The 20,246-nt window shown below is 41.6% G+C and overlaps 1 protein-coding gene across 2 annotated transcripts in view; it reads right to left on the reverse strand.

The window, feature by feature from the left end:
* Nucleotides 1-19,976, reverse strand: part of TUB (TUB bipartite transcription factor) — a 131,247-nt gene extending 111,271 nt beyond the window's left edge. For both annotated transcript variants that reach the window (XM_081182755.1, XM_081182752.1), the window contains exon 1: nucleotides 19,724-19,976. In XM_081182755.1, coding sequence (XP_081038881.1) covers nucleotides 19,724-19,779 — 56 coding nt within the window. In that variant the 5' untranslated portion in view covers nucleotides 19,780-19,976. The remainder of the gene's footprint in view (nucleotides 1-19,723) is intronic.
* Between the last annotated feature and the right edge of the window lie 270 nt (nucleotides 19,977-20,246).

Below are 20,246 nucleotides of genomic sequence, written 5' to 3' on the forward strand. Positions count from 1 at the left end.
ATACTTTTGTATTATTATTTCTGTAATACGAGCCACGGAAAGCCCTGATTGAAATGTGATACAACTTTAAGAATTATCTTTTCCCCCTTCCCCTTCCTCATAGAATATTCTGTTGCACTATATACTGTAAGCTGTGTCTTGTTACATCCTGTGATGCATCCCTCCATCTCTCCAACAAATGATGCTGGCTTGGCATACAAAGGTTTTTGCTAAAGCGATGTCAAGTAGCAGAAGACTAATGAGTGCTGCCAGGGAGGAAAATGAGGGAAATGTTATCCGATTAATATCAATGTTTGCTTTGCAAGCAAATATGTCTGAAACTGCTCTTAACTAGCACAAATTTGCAAAGCATTACAGTAACTGTTTAGGCAGAGGGGGAAATACAGTAACTTAAGGCTGCAATCTCAGGCACTCTTTCTTGGCGGCAAAGCCCATCAAATTCCATTGGATATGCTTCTGACTCACAGGGGGAGAAGTTTAGCCTATTTTCAATATATGTCAGTTTCACATAGGTTTCTCTGAAGTCTGTTAGGACCCATTTCTGCATTAATCTGATACACACACTAACACATATTTCATAACAAAGTAATACATCTTTTATCTCAATGCATCCATTTCTAAACATATTTTATCCAAAAGTGTGCATTTTAAAATAGCTATGAACTGTACCACAAAATTAAGGAAAGTGCAACATCCAAAGGATAATAATGCTCTGGTCTGTGTTTTAGTCCGGGGAATGCAAATTAGGTGACTCTGCTGATAAATCAAGACCAAACAAAGTTCCTCTCCAACCCTACTCTGAGAAAACATGCACAGGGTGCCGCTGTTGTGTATAAAAAGGGGATTTGAAATGTGAAGTGGTACTATGGGTAAAACATGCATTTTTCATGAATAATCCTTCAAATGATGTGCCTATCTATCTATCTATCTATCTATCTATCTATCTATCTATCTATTGCCAGCCCTGTCACCAGGCAGGGAGATATCTGCCACCACAAAGAGGGGTGGGGAGTGAGAGGAGAGGCCATTTTTATTTTCTGCTTCCATGGTCACCACCATGTCTTCCGTCTTTTCTGAGTTATTTCCCTAAAATGTTCACCATAGGAGAAAACCAATCTGTAGCACTAATTGTAGCTATTCTTTAGAGATTCACCTGGATACCACAGATCTAAAAATAAATGCTTCAATCAAATGCACAATGTGGATAATGTTAAAATAGGGTGGCTGGATTCTACATATTGCTTATTTATAAAAGCACTTCTATAGTGCCCTATCATAAAATATATCAAGGTGGTGTGCACTATAAAACAACATTTAAAATAAAAAATAAAAATGCAGAGACTCATTCAGGCAACAGACAAATCAAAAATTAAACAACTGCTAAGGCCTATCAGCACAAAAGAATTGCCTAGAGATGCCTCAAAGTTAAAATTGAGAATACCTGCTGAATCTCTGTTGGAAGAGTATGCCACAACAGGAGATCAATGACACTAAATAACCAACTTCCAGTTAAGGCCAGTCAGTTCTCTGTCATACAGGGGACAACTAACAGCACTCCTTCAGATCCCACAGTGATTGGGATGCTATCTAAGGGTGCACGAAGCCCTTAAAGTATTTTCAGCCCAAGTTGTTCTGGTCTTTGAATATCAACACAAGAACCTTCAAGGTGGCTTGGTGGCTTATGGACTATCATTGCAGATGTCTTAGCAACAGAGATGCTGTCAGCCATCCTCCCCCATCAGCAGTCCAGCCACGGCATTCTGCAGCAGCTAGAGCTTTGGAACTAGGTGCAAGTGCAGCCTCACAGAGATTGCATTGCAGCAATCCAGTCTCAAGGCTACCACTGCATGGAATATAGTGGCCAAGGTATCCCAAGCCAGATATGGTTGTAGCTGGCATACCAGGCAAGACTGGGAAACTGCGCTCCTAGTCACAGAGGTCATTTGGATCTCTAATGACAGACATGCATCTAAGAGTACCCCCCAATTTATGCACCTGCTCATTCAGAGGGAGTGACCCCTTAAGCTGCATGATGTTTATGGGGGAAATCTGGATCACTGTTGAGCCTATATATCCAATTTCAACCACCAAAATAAGATCAAGATACCTACAAAAAGCAAATCTTGAGAGAGAGGCAGAGAGATACAGGGGTCAAATACATACAGAATTGCTGGTGTTGTTGCAGCTTCAACATCAACAAATGAAACTGATCTGTAGAACTTGAAAAAAGAGACATTGCACATACTTTTGTAAACCAAGAAATCGTTAATAAAAAATGTTTTTTAAAAAATCCTTATGAGATTCATTCTTCCTTTCATTCTTGCCATAAGTTTCCCCTCTGATATAACCACATGTTCCTTTCAAGTTGAGTCCCTAAACAATCTCGCATTGTTTTTTTTGTGTGTGTGTGGAAAGAAATAGTTTAGCAAAGATGTCATATTTTCTTCTATCTTTAGTAAAATCCTTTGTTAGAGGTGAATTGCTGGAAGCACAACAGCCAGTTTGCGATCTCACATACAGAAGATGGGGGCAGGCATGAAGGGAAAATAAACCCTTGAATTGCCCATGACAATAGTTCATTTCTGCCAAACTTTAAAAGTCAGGTACATTAAGTTGGTGCTGCCCAGGGCTCTTATTAGCTTACAGTTCCAGTATTTGCTTGACAGATAACCCAGGAAGAGAGTAACCTTGTCAGCATTGCCCAGGTAATCATTACATAAAGATGGATGGGTCAGGAACAATTTTCCAATCTATTAGACTCAAAGCATTCCTTCTGTGGCATTAGTCAGGCATGGCTTCCCCCTACATCAATTTCCTCTTTGGCCAAGGATTAGATTGCAGGAATGTTGCAAGCAGTTCTGACATGGTATTTAGATTTTGGTTTACATAAAGTTTTGAGAATTGTTAATTCATCCAGTTGTTTAAGAAAGGATTCCTTGGATTCTCAAAGTTCATTTGTAAAAAGCAAATAAACTTCTAGAGCTCTTGTTGTTGTTGTTGTTTTGAGAGATACTGATATTTTATTGAAAGATTTTCATTTATAAAGAAATAAAGTGATAAAAGAAAGAAAATAAAAAGTGGAGAAAGAGAAGAGAGAGAAAACAAAAACAATAAAAAATTAGAAAACAAAAACAACAAAAACCTTTAAAACTCTTGTGCTTCTCAGCGTTGAAAGACTGAAGTCTCTCAAAGGGTCCATAGGTGATTTACCACAATGCCCTTAACGTACCATATTTTTGAGGCATTGTGGGAAATTAAAATGGTAGCCCTCGGTCACTCACTTCTGACTTCCACCACTGCTCCACAGGTATGAAATTCACGGCATGTAATGCCCTAAGAGAAAATTTAATGAAAATGATTTATAGGTGGTATATGACACCAGTCAAGCTTGCAAAAATTTATCATTTGCCCAATAATAATGTTGGAAATGTAATGAGACTGAAGGTACATTCTTTCACCATTGGTGGACATGCCCAAGGATTAAGACATTCTGGGAGATGATTTATAACGAAATGAAAAAGGTATTCAAATATACCTTCCTGAAGAAACCAGAGGCCTTTCTCCTGGGCATGGTCAGCCAATTGGTGCTAAAGAAGGATAGAACTTTTTTTATGTATGCAACAACAGCAGCAAGAATACTCATCGCGAAGTATTGGAAGACACAAGATTTACCCACCCGGGAAGAATGGCAGATGAAGTTGATGGACTATATGGAATTGGCGGAAATGACTGGCAGAATCTGAGACCAGGGAGAAGAGTCGGTGGAAGAAGACTGGAAAAAGTTTAAAGACTATTTACAGAAATACTGTAAAATTAATGAATGTTAGAACAATGTTGGAATGAAGTTATATGGCTTTAGCTGAAATGTTATAAGGAATTAAGTATAAATAGATTAATAGAGTGTTAAAGGAAAAAATAAGGTTAGAATGTGTTAAGATAATTATAGGATAGAAAACAGAGGAAGACGGAAAGGAATTGCTGAAACAATTAACAGAAGTGGAATACAAAAAGGGAGGTGTGAGGAGGTCGTTGAAATAAGTGAATGAAAGATAAGATACTGAAATTATTTGATGTGTTTTAAACTGTTTTGTTTTGTTTTGTTAGTTCAATGTGTTAGTGTTATGTGTTATGTGTTAGTGTTATGTAGTGTTTTTGCATTGTATTGTATTGTTCATTTTTTTTGTAGTGTTTAAATTGTTGGAAAAGCAATAAATATTATTATTATTATTTTAAAAAAAGACTTCCACCACTGCTGTATAAGCCTTCCAGGGCCTTCCAGCACAGGGATACCATTTACTTAGGCTGACCCCCAACCTGCAGCCACTTCCATTCATTGTGCTCTACATGTGACATGGCAGGAGTACCAACTTGGCCCCACACAAACATGGGTGCCCAGGGCTGTGGGTGTCATGCAATGTGCATAGCCCTCACACCAAAATTTGTGGATGCCTGGCCCTTTCATGGGGAATTTTGTGGGTGCTTGGGTACCCAGAGCCCCAGGGAGTTGGCACCTAAGTGACGTGACGAAGTGCATACGTAGTATTGAACAGTGATAGCTGAAAAATGCAGACGGACCTTTTGAAGTCTTTGAATGACTGTGAAGACTGCGCCTAAACTTTGTGTTGTCATCTGTGCAAGGATTTAGTATGTGGTTGACCATATCTGTGTCAAAGGCTGAAAAATAATAATAATAATAGTTGGTGGTGGTGGTGGTGGTACCCCACTCTGAGTGGCTTCCAAGATATATATAAAGGCTAAAGATGATTGAGATATAGGGCTGGTGTGTGTGTGTGTGTGTGTGTGTCAAGATCAGGGCCATGCCGGTGTACAGACGCAGTGTGGCTGTCAATTCAGCACCCTCACCAGCACAAAGGGATAAAAGCTCAGATAAAAGCCATCTAAAACTACCCACATTCCCTTCTTGCACTATGTAGAAGGTCCCATGTTCACTCTCTGGCTTCTCCAGTTAGAAGGATCAGGAACGAGGAACCTGTGTCCCTACCAGATGTTACTGGACTCCAACCCCCATCAGCCCCAGCCAGCATGGCCAGTGGTCAGTGCTGATGGGAGCTGTAGTCCAACAACATCTGAAGGGTCACAGACTTCCATCCCTGAGGTAGCCGGCCACATGCTCCTTCCCTCATCTCTACTTATGTAGAAGCTTGGGTTTTTCATGCAGCCATTTCTAGGACAGAGGTTTCACCATGTGTGTGTGCTGAGAAGCTAAATGCAGACAGAAAGTGCTGCTGTTTATTCTAGTCACATGGAGCAACTAACCTGCTTAGAGTGCCTTCTTATTTCTAAATACCATTTCACAGTGCTAAAACAAAAGAGGCTAACATTATCTTGACTGTGTACTAATCAGAGCCTGACAGTCAGCTTTTGTTTTGCTCACATCTCATCCGTGTATGGTGCGCTAAAAACATGGCTATTTATCGTTCTGTAAAAACTCTATGAGAAACCTTCTAAGCAGCAACTGAAATGACAAGAAGCTTCCAGTTTCTCCTGGAGGACACTAGAGGGCATTCGGAGTAGCATTTTCTTGCAATAATAGTTCCACAATGCTCACAACCCTTATCTGCAAGTTATAAACTGGTCTTTATATATATATATATATTCTTCATTGCTTCCCATTATCTTCTTTATTCTTTCACTATAGCACCCTGGCAGCTTGAGCAAAGATTACGGTTTAAGAAGAGGTATATGGGAGCCATTTGAATCCTTCTTGAAGGCTCTGGCATAAGATCAACATTTCCTAGTCGGAGCCAACGGCTGTTGCCTTGGTAACAAATCTATGATTCATAAATAACTAATCATCAAGCCCATAGTACTTGCTCATAGCTGAGGCCTGCCAAATATGCTGTCAAAAGGCACTTTCCAGTCAGAGTGACATGCTTTGGAGGCAGTCCAGTTAATACTAGTTTGGAAAATGAAGTTCCATTCCTCCCGCACATACACACCTCTATTTCATTTCCCCAAGCAGGGAAAAATGCTAGGAAGAGAGAGAGCCCCACAGTTTAGGTGCATATCAACTAAGTGCTCAAGCTTAAGACTTGAAAGAGCAGCAGCAAATACTTCCTTTGGCCAATACATCACAAAACAGGATATTCTGTTTCTGGCATTGCTGGAAGGCTGCACCCATGTGCTTATTGGAACACTGAAGATTGCTTACCATTTAGAGTGCCCAGCATGCGCAGCACTGTGCAAAAATAGGTCATCTGATGTCACTGTGATGTCAGGTGATTGACAGGTTGGTGGCTCCACCCACCTGCCCAACATGGTCCATGGTGGTGGGGAGAAAAAGATCCTGTCTGCCCACTGGATTCAGGTCCCAATCCCTGATTCAGACCAGCAATTCTCAAGTGTTGTTCCAGGGTAACCCTGAGGTAGCTTGGAGGCTTATCAGGGAGTTCCTTGATGAGAAGATCAGGAATGGTGAATTAGCTTTCTTGAGTGACAGCTTGCATACCACTACCTAAGCTTTTCCCACAATGAGTAGTCACAAGGGAGTGGTGGCCATGCTCTTTTGAACAGCCTCTCAGTTTATCCAGGCAACAGTGTAGCAGTGTAGCCTATCAAGTCTGGCCAATGCCCTATGTGAACTGAGTAGATGAACCCAAGAATATGCCCCAGAGTGTGCCGCCTCACAGGGAAACATTTAACTGTTTCCCCTTTGACTAGCAAATACTAGCTGAGATATGAATGGGGCAAATGTATGAAATACAAATAAACATGCCCATTCCCATCACATCTAGTTTGGTCCTCATTATAAAGACAGATTGTAAAGGTAAACGGACCCCTGACCATTAGGTCCAGTCGTGGCCAACTCTGGGGTTGCGGCGCTCATCTTCCTTTATTGGCCGAGGGAGCTGGCGTACAGCTTCCGGATCATGTGGCCAGCATAACTAAGCCGCTTCTGGCGAACCAGAGCAGCGCACAGAAACGCCGTTTACCTTTCCGCCGGAGCGGTACCTATTTATCTACAGTGGTGCCTCGCAAGATGAAATTAATTCGTTCCGCGAGTTTTTTCGTCTTGTGGTTTTTTTCGTCTTGCGAAGCACGGTTTCGGAAAAGTTTTAGAAAAGCTTCAAAAATCACCAAAGTTTTCAAAAACCTCAAAAAAGGCTACCACACCACATGCTATTAGTTGCTCCTCGAAGTCAAGTCGCAACTGTATTAACGGTTTTAAGAAAAAGGAAACAAACTTGCAAGACGTTTCCGTCTTGCAAAGCAAGCCCATAGGGAAAATCGTCTTGCGAAGCAACTCAAAAAACCAAAAACCCTTTCGTCTTGCGAGTTTTCCATCTTGCAAGGCATTCGTCTTGCGAGGTACCACTGTACTTGCACTTTGACGTGTTTTCGAACTGCTAGGTTGGCAGGAGCAGGGACCGAGCAATGGGAGCTCACCCCATCGAGGGGATTCGAACCGCCAACCTTCTGATCAGCAAGTCCTAGGCTCTGTGGTTTAACCCACAGCGCCACCTGCGTCCCAAAGACAGATTGTACATCCATACAAACAAACACTTTGGGGTGCTCATGGTGACATATTGGAAGTGGGGATGGGAAGACAGTGGTGCTTCATATTAAACAAAATGATTTATCAGTGATCGACATCCAATTTATTTGAGCTTTCTGAAAACAACACACACAATTGAACTGAAGTTCTCACTAATCTGAAACAATGAGGTTAAGAAAAACAACTTTTATATTTTCCAGGTGAGTTTTGTTTTTGTTTTTTGCTGGCAACTCCAAGCAAGGAGGTTTTCCCCTTCCCTATCTATGCACTTTCCAGTTATCAAGAGGATCCATATATGTGCTTGTGTGTACACACACACACACACACACACACACACACACACACACACACACATAATGGAAAGGAAAGGAAAGAAAACAAGCAAAGGGCCATTGGGGATGCAAAGCCAGGCTTGTAAAAAAAAAAACCCAACAACACTCAGCTAATAAATAGGAGCTGTATAATCAGTCTACTGGGAGGGAGGACATTTGTTTAATGAGTTTATTTATATATATAGAAATATCCCTGTTCTGTTAAGACAACATTTAAATCCTCTTGATGATTACCAAGGTTCTACTAGAGACTGAGATCTCTCTCTTTGTCTCTCTCAACTCAAGATTTGAGGGCATTTTTCAGAGTTGGCAGATAAATGCAATGGTCAGCACAGGTTTGAAATTTAAGATATGTTTTTCGGACTATGAGTAATTTAGTAACGCTGGCACAAGAAATAATGCTTACATATTGTACCCTGAGCGCCAATAAAGCAAGGTTCTCATTAAGGACGATCTATGGGGATTTGATTGTGAGAGAGGGATCAAATTACCGTTTTGCCAAAGATATTCGTACTGTGTTATACAAAAAGCCTTGTTCCAATGGCTGAAATCTCCTTATCATCAATATTTGTAACAGACCAAAGTCTTCAATTTGGAAAGAAGTTAAATAAAAACAGAGTTATATAGGAACCGATGTCTTTAGCAATGCCTCATTTCATATGCCGTTTGCATATATCTCCACTTTGTTTGGTAATTTGAGCACATGTGCTCCCACGTTCCAGGGCAGGAATACACATCTAACTTGTTATTTACTGTTTTATAAAAAGCTAATCCCTTTCAAGAAGTCTCTTCGTTCTCTCCATCCGCTGCATCAATTACAACATGACTGAAACCATGCTAATCTTTGAACAGGAACTTGCAAAACTATCACACACAAACCCCAAGGCTAGGCCATCTGCTGTGGCTTAGTGGCTGCTAGGTTGATCACGTATGCAGGAATATGTGTGGATCTGGATCAGAGTAGTAGTAGTTATTATACCCAAGTCACAGGAACTGGAAAAGGGCAAAAGAAGACCTATCCCTTCTAGATGTGTGGGCACAAAAAAGGCCAAAGATGAAGCCTCTCTTAGCTTCCATACATACATCTAGACCCTAAAGGTAAAGGGACCCCTGACCGTTAAGTCCAGTGGCGAACAACTCTGGGGTTGCTGCGCTCATCTCGCTTTACTGGCCGAGAGAGCCGATGTTTGTCCGCAGACAGCTTCCTGGTCATGTGGCCAGCATGACTCTGGAGAACCAGAGCAGTGCACAGAAACACTGTTTACCTTCCCACCAGAGCGGTACCTATTTATCTACTTGCACTTTGACATACTTTCGAACTGCTAGGTTGGCAGGAGCAGGGGTTGAGCAACGGGAGCTCACCCCGTCGCAGGGATTTGAACCACCGACCTTCTGATCAGCAAGCCCTAGGCTCTGTGGTTTAGACCACAGTGCCACCCACATCCCTACATCTAGGGCCTAGACTCTATGAAAAAGGGACTGCCCATTTCCTTCTTTGTTTTCTTCCTTCTCAGTTAATACAGTCATACCTCGGGATGAATACGCTTCAGGTTGAACGCTTTTGGGTTGTGCTCCACGGCGACCTGGAAGTAACGGAGTGTGTTACTTCCAGGTTTTGCCACTCGCGCATGCGCAGAAGGTCAAAATGACGTCACGCACATGCGTGGAAGCGGTGAAACGCGACCCACGCACACACAGATGCGCTGTCGTGTCTTACATTCTGTTCAGGATGCGAACGGGGCTCCGGAACGGATCCCGTTCGCATCCCAAGGTACCACTGTATTAGCCTTGTAATAAATATACAAGTGCTATTAGCTTATACAGACTTCCACTTGAGCCAGATTTAGGGAAATTGGCCCAAGGTGTTCTGTTTTGAGCAATTGTCTCAGTAATATAGATGCAAGGCTGGTACCCTGGACAGCTCCCCATAGGTTCAAGCTGGATACACCTTAAGAGGAGAGCTCTAATATTGCTTCAGCAACAGTCATCCTTAGACTGAGCCTAGCTCCAACATTCATAAGAGGAGCCTCCTTGTTTAAAAAGACCCCAGCCTACTTTAGCAGTTGTTGCCGCCAACGAAAGCAGGGAGACTGGGGTTCCAACAGGGATTCTGAGCGATGCAATATCCTTGAGGCAGAGAGATACTGGCATAACAGGCTGTCTTGCACAAATGCTTCTTGCTGCTAATCTGGAACTTGCCCCAAGGGCAATTGAACTCTTAATCCCCTAACTCATCCCCTGAAATAGAGGAGCCATAGCAGGGCTGCCATTGGGGGTGTCTGTTATCAACCTTTTATTCAGCTACTGTATTGGTTCAGCAGTCTTTCTCTTTCCAGATTCAGGAGATTTTCTTTCTACCCATTTTCAAGTACAGGGTTTTCTAATTATTGGGGGGTTGTATATTGGGGGGACAGTGATAAGTATGCTATGGAAAGCCTCTGATCTTTGGAGAGCTCAGTCTGATGTGTTTGTTGTAAAAACTCATGGAAACATAATCCGTATCTTCATGAACATTATCATCTGTCTTTCATAAGTGCAGGTAGATATAAATCATAAAACTGCTTTAATATCACAAAAGCATTTCAAATCTCTATTTCCAGGCTCCGGTAATTTTTGTAAAACTCGGGCAAGGTTTATCATATTTGTGGGCAGAAGCGGGGGGGGGGGACACAGACAGACAAAATGTATCTCCATTAGCTTTCATGGCAAACATTATGTTCAAGCAAATAACATGTACATTATGGGAATTGTATGAACTAATTATGCCAGTTAGACTTTGCCTTTCAATATGTTTCCAATGAGGTACTTAAATATGGGATCATGTTCGTCAGCTCAGCAACATATCAAATCACCATTTTAAATAGTAGCTTCACTTATTTCAGATTATGTTCCAGTGATGCAACACTGTAACCATGAAGTATGAATGAGGCTCCGAGCATGCATAACAAGCTAATAAATTAATTCATAAAATAAATAACAATTGAAGGAAACCTGAGAGAGGTGAAAATGCATTCCAAGTTCTAATACTGTTTGTTGATTCAAACAACCATTTTACATTATAACTCCAATAAAAAATATATGTGCTTGTTTGGAGAAAATATGGTGAGCTAGAAGCACCCATTTTTATAATTTGACATTTGCTAACACTGGTAGTCAATAATAGATATAGATCCAGATTTCAGGGACCAAGCTGTTTTACTTTGCAAATTTATTTCTCATTCATTATTTTTAGTTTTGAATAAAATTGTGGTGAAAGTAAATAAAATATTCTTATCATCATTTTAAAATTTTGAATCCTGAAAATAGTTTGGTTCACTGGGCATAATCCACAGTCCAGATCTTCTGCCTTCCTGTGGTAGCTTTAAGGATGGGTGGCTTATCCACACACCCCACCACGCTGCCTCATAATGCTAAGGATCAGCCACGCAAAATGCTTAAGTGTCTCTGGGTTGCAACACACATAGCTTGTTGCAATTCATATACCGCAGCTGCATAGCATGCTGTTGGGGAAGAAGCACGCTAACAGCTCTTACATATCAGTGCATTATGCTTTCATAGATAACTAAGCAGAAAATGTGACTCCTGAATCCATGTAAGATTTCCTGATCACATCAGACAGGTGGAGAGTTACAAAACCATTTCTGTTCGAGCCATTCAATTCCAACAATGGAGATTAAGTTTCAGGGTTATATTGTTGTTACAAGATAGATTCTCATCTATTTTCATGAACACAGCTCATTAGAAAGTCTTGATGCTCCCACTCGCCAAGGATAGCAATCTCAGTCAAAATGCATCTCAGAGACAAACTATACATAAGAGCAGCAAGCATTGCTCTCTGTTATGGTTGTCCTCAAGCCGTGTCTCAGCTTGGCGAAAGGTATCATGGAAGCTGCATAGCTGTCCGGCAAAATGCACTTCCTATGCTCAACAACAATAGGCAGAGGGAGGCAGCAACCTGAAGTGGTAGATGCTGCAAGGGCACATTCCCCACTGAGCCGTGCTCAGCCCAAGTCTATGTGCCAGTACTGGTGATGCTTGTTGCTTTCACACTTACCTGCCTCCTCCCATTGTGCCAAAGCATCCCACCTGGTTGTCACAAGTTATTTATTTTATTCCATTTCAAGTATCTGAGTTCTATGGGATGTACTCACAGTGTTATAGGATTGCAGCCTCCAGTACTTGAGGGTTTATTATCTATTCCTCAGTAAAACGAGTAGAGAAGATTGTTAAAAGCAAATAAGAAACATCATCATTAAGACATCTAAGGAAAATAGACTCAATAAATTAGAAGCACTGTCTTAACAGCAGGGAGAGTAGAGAGAAAAATCACACCTGGAAGTGAAAAGCTGCTTAAAAAGAAGATCCATCCTCCTTATTTTGTTACTTTAATGTGTTATTGAATTATATGTTGGTTTGGGTTTTTTAATGTATGTTATTGGTTTGTCAACATCTCTCTTACATCATGGGTGCTGGCAAATTGGATTTTAAAAAGGCAAAATGATATTAGAATCAGAATTGTCAGAGATGCACAATGGAAACTGTTTTAATGCTCAGGAGCTTGGCAAAGTCTTTTATATATATTATGGATTTTTATACAATGAATGTATGCTCTGTGTTATTTTGTTTATTAATAAGCCTAGTACAAGCTTGTTATGGCCTTTGGATAGAACAATAAACTTGTTGAACAGGTTGTTTTATGCCATGACAGCCATTTTGTGACTGGTTCCCACAGCACTTTCTCAGAACCAAAAAGGCTGACAACCCCTACCTTTGGGAAACATGTTTCGGAGCCCTGGTGTAGCCACTAAAAAGACCCTCTCACATGTGTCCACATTCCATACTTCAGAAGATGGTGGGAATTATACAAACCTTCATTACTGTTTTCATTGACTTGTGTTTGGTGAACTGCAACTATTTTTGATGTTACAACTGTCACATTAATCAAAGGTGAGAAGAAACAGTTTGCAATTATTTAAACACAGCAGCACTTCACTGAAACATTTCTGGTTAAAAAATGTTTCTTAGCCATTCTTACTTAGCATGTTAAGTTAAAAAATGTATACTATTTTAAAGAGGAAATGAAAAGCAATGGAAATCAAGCAGGTACTTTCTGTGCTTTGCTATGACAGCATCTGTACCTTGCCAGAAGGGAATATTGTTTCAGGAAATGGCTATGCAGTCATGTACATTTTGTATTTCCTTGGCCTGCTTCCAGTTAATATACTTTGGGAACAGCACACATCTAATTCAGAGGACAGCACAATCCGTTGCTCAGTGCCATCTCCCTGTGTAGGAGAAACCTGAACAAAACAAGCTAATCTGCAGAAGGATGTATCATATATTCAAAAACCCATCCTCGGGAGTAGACATTGCTGTACCTGAAATGCTGTGGGTGATTACTCTTGCATTTTGTTAGCATTATGCTGCTGATCAAATGGCTCTTGTGTGAAAAATAGCGACAGATGAATGAGTGAGGAAATGAAGGAAGGAAATTGGGGAAGGATAAAATATCACAGAGGAATCTGGAGAGAGGTACAGAAGGACTAACACAGTAATAGCATGAAGGTACCAAGAGTTACCTTTTCCTTTTTTAATTCAGTAGCAAAACGGTCTCTCAGGTGAGCAAACAAAGCCTGACTTTCTGTACTTTTCCCACAGGATTTTGATTAGATACTGGGCAACTTCCACGGCTACGGCAGCTGGTCATAGTGCTCCGACTCTGGTGCAAGGCCACACTGCTTTCTCCTGGAAAAACCTGCAGGTTAGCGCTGAATCAGAACAAATGGCAATTCAGCGAATTGCCGTTTATTCCAATATAGTGCTAGAGAGTGGGTTTTCTGGGTGAAAGCGTGGGCAAAGGCGAAACCACTCAGACCCATGCTCTCTAGGCATGGGACAAATCTGCACATATCTTATTGACTAGTGAGGGCAGAGTGAAGGACTTGCCATCAGACGTTGCAAAGGGAAATTCAACAAGGGGGAAACGCCTAGATTAAAAAATATATTGTTGTTGTTATTATTCAAAAGGAATAATAATATTCCTGTAAGGACAGGATGCTGGACTAGATGGGCTACTGGCTTGATCCAGCAGGCAGGTGTTTTTTACATTTTAGCTTCCAGGGTGGGACCCAATCCAGCCCTTCAAAAATTCAGTGAAAGCCTATACCATGACTTCTACCTTGGCCAGTGCAAGTGACAGAGATACGGGTGTGATGGTTGTCTCTACCACTTCATTCTATCTCTCTGTGTCCTGGACAAAGTTGGCTTGTTCTAGCAATGAAGGCTGGTCCACTGGGCCAAATGGGGCACTAATTCACCAAACTCAGTTGCCGCTCACCTCTATGCCTTCTTACTTACAACCAGTCCAGAGGGTGGCCCTGGCAGTCAGTTTCCTCCTCCTCCTTAGTCTTAGCATTGCCCCTGAAGAACTCAGGGAGGAGGAGGAGGAGGAGGAGGAGGAGGAGGAGGAGGAGGAGGAGGAGGGGGAGACAAAACTAGAATTAATTGACACTGCCTGTCATTGTTTCTGGCTCCATCTGCAGTTGGCCTTCCTGCCTTCTGACCCACCAGTCACCAACTGTCAGGTGTGTGTGTGTGCCAGGCCCTGTGACCAACAGGACTTTGCAGGACTGGGGCCTTCTAAGTTTGTTCTGAAGAGGCAAGGCACAGCCTCACAGGTGAGGCTGATTGGAAACTCACAGCACCTGGTGGCAAGAGCTGGGAAGGGATATAAGGTCAGCATTTCCCTTCAGGTCTTTGCCACAGCAACATGTTGCCTGCCTTGCTGCGTTTGACTCCTTGCTTCTTGATCCAACTTAAGCATGTTGGTTATATGAGGCTGGTTATCCTACATTTCACACATAAGGAGTTGCCTTTTGCCAAGTCTGTCCATCCATCCAGTTCAGTATTGTTTGCACTGACTGGCAGAGACTCTCCGCAGTTTCAAACAGAAGTGTTTCTTAGCTATACCTGGAGATGCCAGGGGTTAAAACTGGGATTTTTTTTTTTATGCAAAGCATGTGTTCTGCCACTGAGTTACAAGCACTCCAACAGCAGGAGAGCAACTCCAATGTGCTTTAAGTGGCATGTGTGAAATCAGTTTGCGTCAGTAAACAGTCAACAGTATTACTGTTGCTGGAATTAGCAATCCTGGGCAATGGTCCATAGTTTATTAACTTGTATTTGAATCAAGCTGATAATGAATGGTTCCTTTGCTCTCCATACCCTTGGCAACAAAATGTTGTTGTCATGAGCTGGCAATAATCGAGGTTCACCTTTTCAACACTACTGCTGGTGAATGAAAAGCTATGACTTGAATTCTAAAGGCCATGACTGAATGAAGCTAACAGCATATCTCTGCCTTTGAGAATGTACATTTCAAAGCTGCTTTCACTTTTGCACCAGTTATTCAAGTCTTGCCTTGTTTACTTCTTGCACACAATCACAAAGTAGACCTACAGATTTCAGTGACAAGGCTCTTTAAAAAAGTAATTTAAAAACTGCAGCCAAAAAAGTGTTTGATAAATATAAATCTACAGTGACTAAAGATAGTTTTTTTTAAAAAAAATAAAGTTCCAGCATATATGAATACGTTACAAAACCATCCAATTTTATTGGTTAAAAAAATTCAAAACACTACATTTTGAATACAGGAAGCATCTGATGGAAACTGATATAAAATATGAATGAAAATTGCATCCCTGGTTATTGCAAATGAAAACGCTATTCAGTAGAAAAGTGTTAGGAATGCAACAGCATCAATTTGACACTGGTAACGTTACATTTCATCTGGCTGATAGAGGAAGAAATGTGATCTTTTTTAAAGGGGAAAAAATGTTCACAGCATTCTGATTTAGTCTGATCAGTTGTATTGATTTAGCAATTAGCTATCATTTACATTACAGGTCTATTCAAGTTGGAAAATCACAGATTACCGTTTTATGATCATATCACAATTCTAGTTCAGATCAGCAAAGCTGATTCCAAACCTCTGAAGAGCACAAAGGCTGGCCCTATTACTGCTTATGCCATTCTCTTTCCAACCATTTTCAGCTGATTTCAATGTGTCTTACTTTAGACCTACTGATAGAAAACCCAAAAAAAATCAGGATACCACACGTGATAAGATGCAAATAAAAAAGGAAAGGGTGGTTGAGAAAATTGATAGGAAAAGCTATGTCCAAACAAGAAATAAATTATTTTATCTCCTTTATACCAGCATCATAAACAAAACTATTAACAGGAACTGTTTGATATTTGGGGCATCATGAGGAGAAGATTTTGAATCACCTGCAAGCCACCTTACCCCACACAGTTTTCAACTATCTCTGTGGCAGCCTGCAGCATATTTGCAGAGAAGTAAGTTCCAGCAGTTCTAGAAAGAGTCTGGGAGAATAAGCCAGCACAGAGTAAGTAAAATTAGCCAGCAATTGAGATGGCAGGCTTAGAAACAGTGAAGAGGTATGTGTCAAGTCAATAGCAAACTGGGAGAGAGGCAGGCAATCTCAGGAGCTGCTGCTGTCCAAGTTAGTGCCTCAGCCAGGTCTACTGTCAATGTGAAAGTTGAGACAGTTTGAATGGATCCCTACCATTAGACAGTGAGGTGGCCTTCACAGGCGTCAGATTAAAGTTTTACAACAGGGTGGCAAATTTTTATTTTATTTTTCTAGTTTTACTACTGCCAGGGAGAGGTAAAGCAACTTGTAGAATTTCTGGCCTTGGCAGTCTATTCTGGTCTTGACAGTCTATTGTGGGCAGTATCCAGCTAAACAGTTCTGCTAGCACACAGACTGTTAGCCTCCCCACCCTCACCTCTTGATTATGTTATATGGCCACTGAGACCATATAACACCAGTCCTGAAAGACCTACATAGGCTCCTAAGCACAATTCAAAGTGTTGGTACTGACCTTTAAAGCCCTAAATGGCCTCGGCCCAGTATACCTGAAGGAGCGTCTCCACCTCCATCGTTCTACCCGGACACTGAGGTCCAGCACCGAGGGCCTTCTGGAGGTTCCTTCACTGCAAGAAGTGAGGTTACAGGGAACCAGGCAGAGGGCCTTCTCGGTAGTAGCACCCGCCCTGTAGAACGCCCTCCCCTCAGATGTCAAGGGAATAAACAACTCTCTGGCTTTTAGAAGACATTTGAAGGCAGCCCTGTTTGGGGAAGTTTTTAATGGTTGATGTTTTATTGTATTTTTAATATTCTGTTGTGAGCTGCCCAAAGTGGCTGGGGGGAAATATTTTTATTATTATTACTACTACTACTACTACTATATCTATTTGGCTTCACATAATGTGCTACTTTTGAACAGAGTATCAAAAATAGAGAAAGTTTTGTGCAGTCGTGCTTCACATCATAGACAGCCAACTTGAGTACTACTCTATGTTCCAGACCATGGGTAGGCAAACTAAGGCCCAGGGGCTGGATCCGGCCCAATTGCCTTCTAAATCTGGCCCAAGGATGGTCCAGGAATCAGCGTGTTTTTACATGAGTAGAATGTGTGCTTTTATTTAAAAAGCATCTCTGGGTTATTTGTGGGGCATAGGAATTCATTCACAGGTGTTTTTTTCAAAATATAGTCCAGCCCCTCACAAGGTCTGAGGGACAGTGGACCAGCCCCCTGCTGAAAAAGTTTGCTGACCCCTGATCTAGACAGAGGTTGGGAAAGCAGGAGTGGTAAGCTCCATAATCAACTTGTCCCTAGTAAACAGTAAGGCTTTCATGTCATTAGAAAGAAATCCATGCATTTATGTATTATCACAGAACATGAAGGTACATAGTCTCTATTTCTTAACACTTGAAAACATTTTTGATAGAGCCACCAGAGGCCAGATGAGATTAATTCAGTTGACCATTTACACTCTGCATGAAACTGTTGTGTTTGGGGAAAAGCATGCGCACAAATCAAACATAGACAGTATACTGTTGATCATAAACGATCAATTTTATATCTTGTGGGCTGTCTCCAGCTAATCAGCTATGCATTGGAATTTCTCTACCCACTTCTCTGCCTGTGCAATCTCTAAATATATCTGGGGGTCCCCCAACGCTCTGGAGTAGGTTTACTGGGTGTGCAGGGGGTGTGCAGAGAGAGGAGGAGGTACTGAAGTTCTATTGCATAGCTAAAAGTCCTTGAGCTAGCAGAACTGTTTAGTTGAAGACCACCCTGTACCACCCCATATGGTATATACTGAGGTGTATACACCATTCTCTCCAGCTTGATGACTTTCTAAACAAATAAACAGGAGAAAACAAACTTGTGACCCTGCGTATAAGCAAATTAAAGTATCCCCTATGAGAAAATGAATTGCCAGCCCGAGTGATGCTTTACCAAGCACGGAACCTGCAGCCATTCATCTTCTGTTAGCGCATTTTGCTATAAGAGATCATCCAAGATGCAACATGTTATGACTTCCATAGTTACAGCCACTGGCAGAAAGCTACTTTGAACACTAGAGAGAATCCATCTATTTTGCAATGGTCAAGTAGCACAGAAGTGCGAGGGCAGATTTAATAAGCGAGAGACACCTCTGCACCATTTCTCAACTTAACACTATTAGCCATTCAGGATATATGAAGCAATATATGAACTTGCGTAACATTTCTTAACCCCTGTCAAACACACACACACAATGTGCCTGGAAACCAAAGCAGAGGAGGCCCTATCCTATAGAACCAAAACATGGGAGCTGAAAAAAGTGTTGTCCACATAAGATCCATCCTTTTTTTTTCTTTCCCCCACTAGCCTGTCCTATTACAAGAAGACATGAAGTAGTGAAATTGAATTCTATTGCTAGGCAGAAACTATTTCAGTCACCTTTAGTGTGTTTCAGCTGTCACACACCTGTCATCTATCAAAAGGCACCAAGCGCATCACAGAACAGGGCATGATGGAATACATAGACTGAGGTGGTTGGCTCTGATACACTCTCCTCCACCTCTTCTAACAGCACACAATGTTAGTTCAATGTTTTCTTCCTGTTGCTGTGTGACTATCATTTACCTTACAAAGCACACACTGCAGCTTGAACACACAGGAGGATTTCTGTGGCCTGGTGGGCGGTACTTAAGATTTTTCAAAAATTACCTTTTTGTGATTCATCAGTCAACAGTTATTAAGGAACAACAAGCACAACAAACACAAACATAAGAATCCAATGTTCTAGATGCAGTTAGGGAAAAGGAACTTAAACCTTTCGTTTGGTTACTTGTAAAGCTGCCATTGCACCAATTCTCTAATGATAGTGAATTTTATATTGGGGGAATATAATAAGGGGGAGGAGGACAGAGGGAGAAAAATAGCTGCTTGTTGCCAGATGTAGCAGGTGCATCACAGTGAGCTTCCCCCCCCTCCATCTAAATGCTTTGTGAACATTTTGCAGAGTTCTCAGCAGAAAATCTGCCCCGCTTTTACCCTTAAGTGACACATCACCCCACATTTACCTATAGAACATCTCCTGCTAATTTCTAATGGAACTTTATGGCACCACTTCTAAGCCACTAATCAACCACACAGGTCTTTCCTTATGCTCAGTTCTGGGGACACCATTTCTGCAAAAGACGAGAAACCGAACACATTTCCCTGAACTTTCCCACCTTCAACATTACAGCGGACTTGTGGGGGGAAGCCAGCTGTCATTTGGGATAAGGAGGGAAACAAACAGCAAGTTGATAACATTGTCAGTTCAAGCGAACACCAAATGGTTATGAAGGAAAGTGCCAGTCTGACGCCTCAAAAGTAAACACTGATTTTAATAGGGCAAAGGCTGTGAAGCTTTTCTAATGAGAAGGCAACAGTAAGTTTAGGAATTGCCTTGCCTAATTTTGTCTACCTGGTAAGGAGGGGTGATGTCAAAGGCTGCAAAACACAGTACCTGTCATAACTCCACCGACTGTAAGACATCGTCCTGTTGCCACTGACACCATCCATTCTTTGCAGCTGAGTGCTTGCTCCTACTCCCTGCAGTCTCTCCGATTGTCTAATCAAAAGAATGGCTGAAAAGAGTTCCTTTTAAAAAGAAGGAAGGGGAGAGACAGAGACACCTGCCTCTGAAAATCCTGTCCGACTGGAAAGATGCTGTACAACACCTATAAGCACTGAACAGTGGGACTAGAATTAAATGCACAGCAACCAATTTAGTAGAGGTTCACAATTGAAGGAATGTACCACTGTCTGTTCAAGAGTAGGGGATTCTCCCCGAGCTGCGATTCATATGTTCTGTGCCAATGTCTGGAACATGATTTCAGCTGTTTCTCTGGCAATACAAGATGACGGTGGCAGACAATAGGATTATGCTGAGGAGCTTTCAAATGTTTGTACAAATGTGCAGCCGTGGATAGGAGAGATGTAACTCCTGCTGCAGCATTTCTTTGTTATTTATGCTCGTTTCCACAGAT

Source organism: Podarcis bocagei, assembly GCF_964188305.1.
Source record: "Podarcis bocagei genome assembly, chromosome: 1".
NCBI lineage: Eukaryota > Metazoa > Chordata > Lepidosauria > Squamata > Lacertidae > Podarcis > Podarcis bocagei.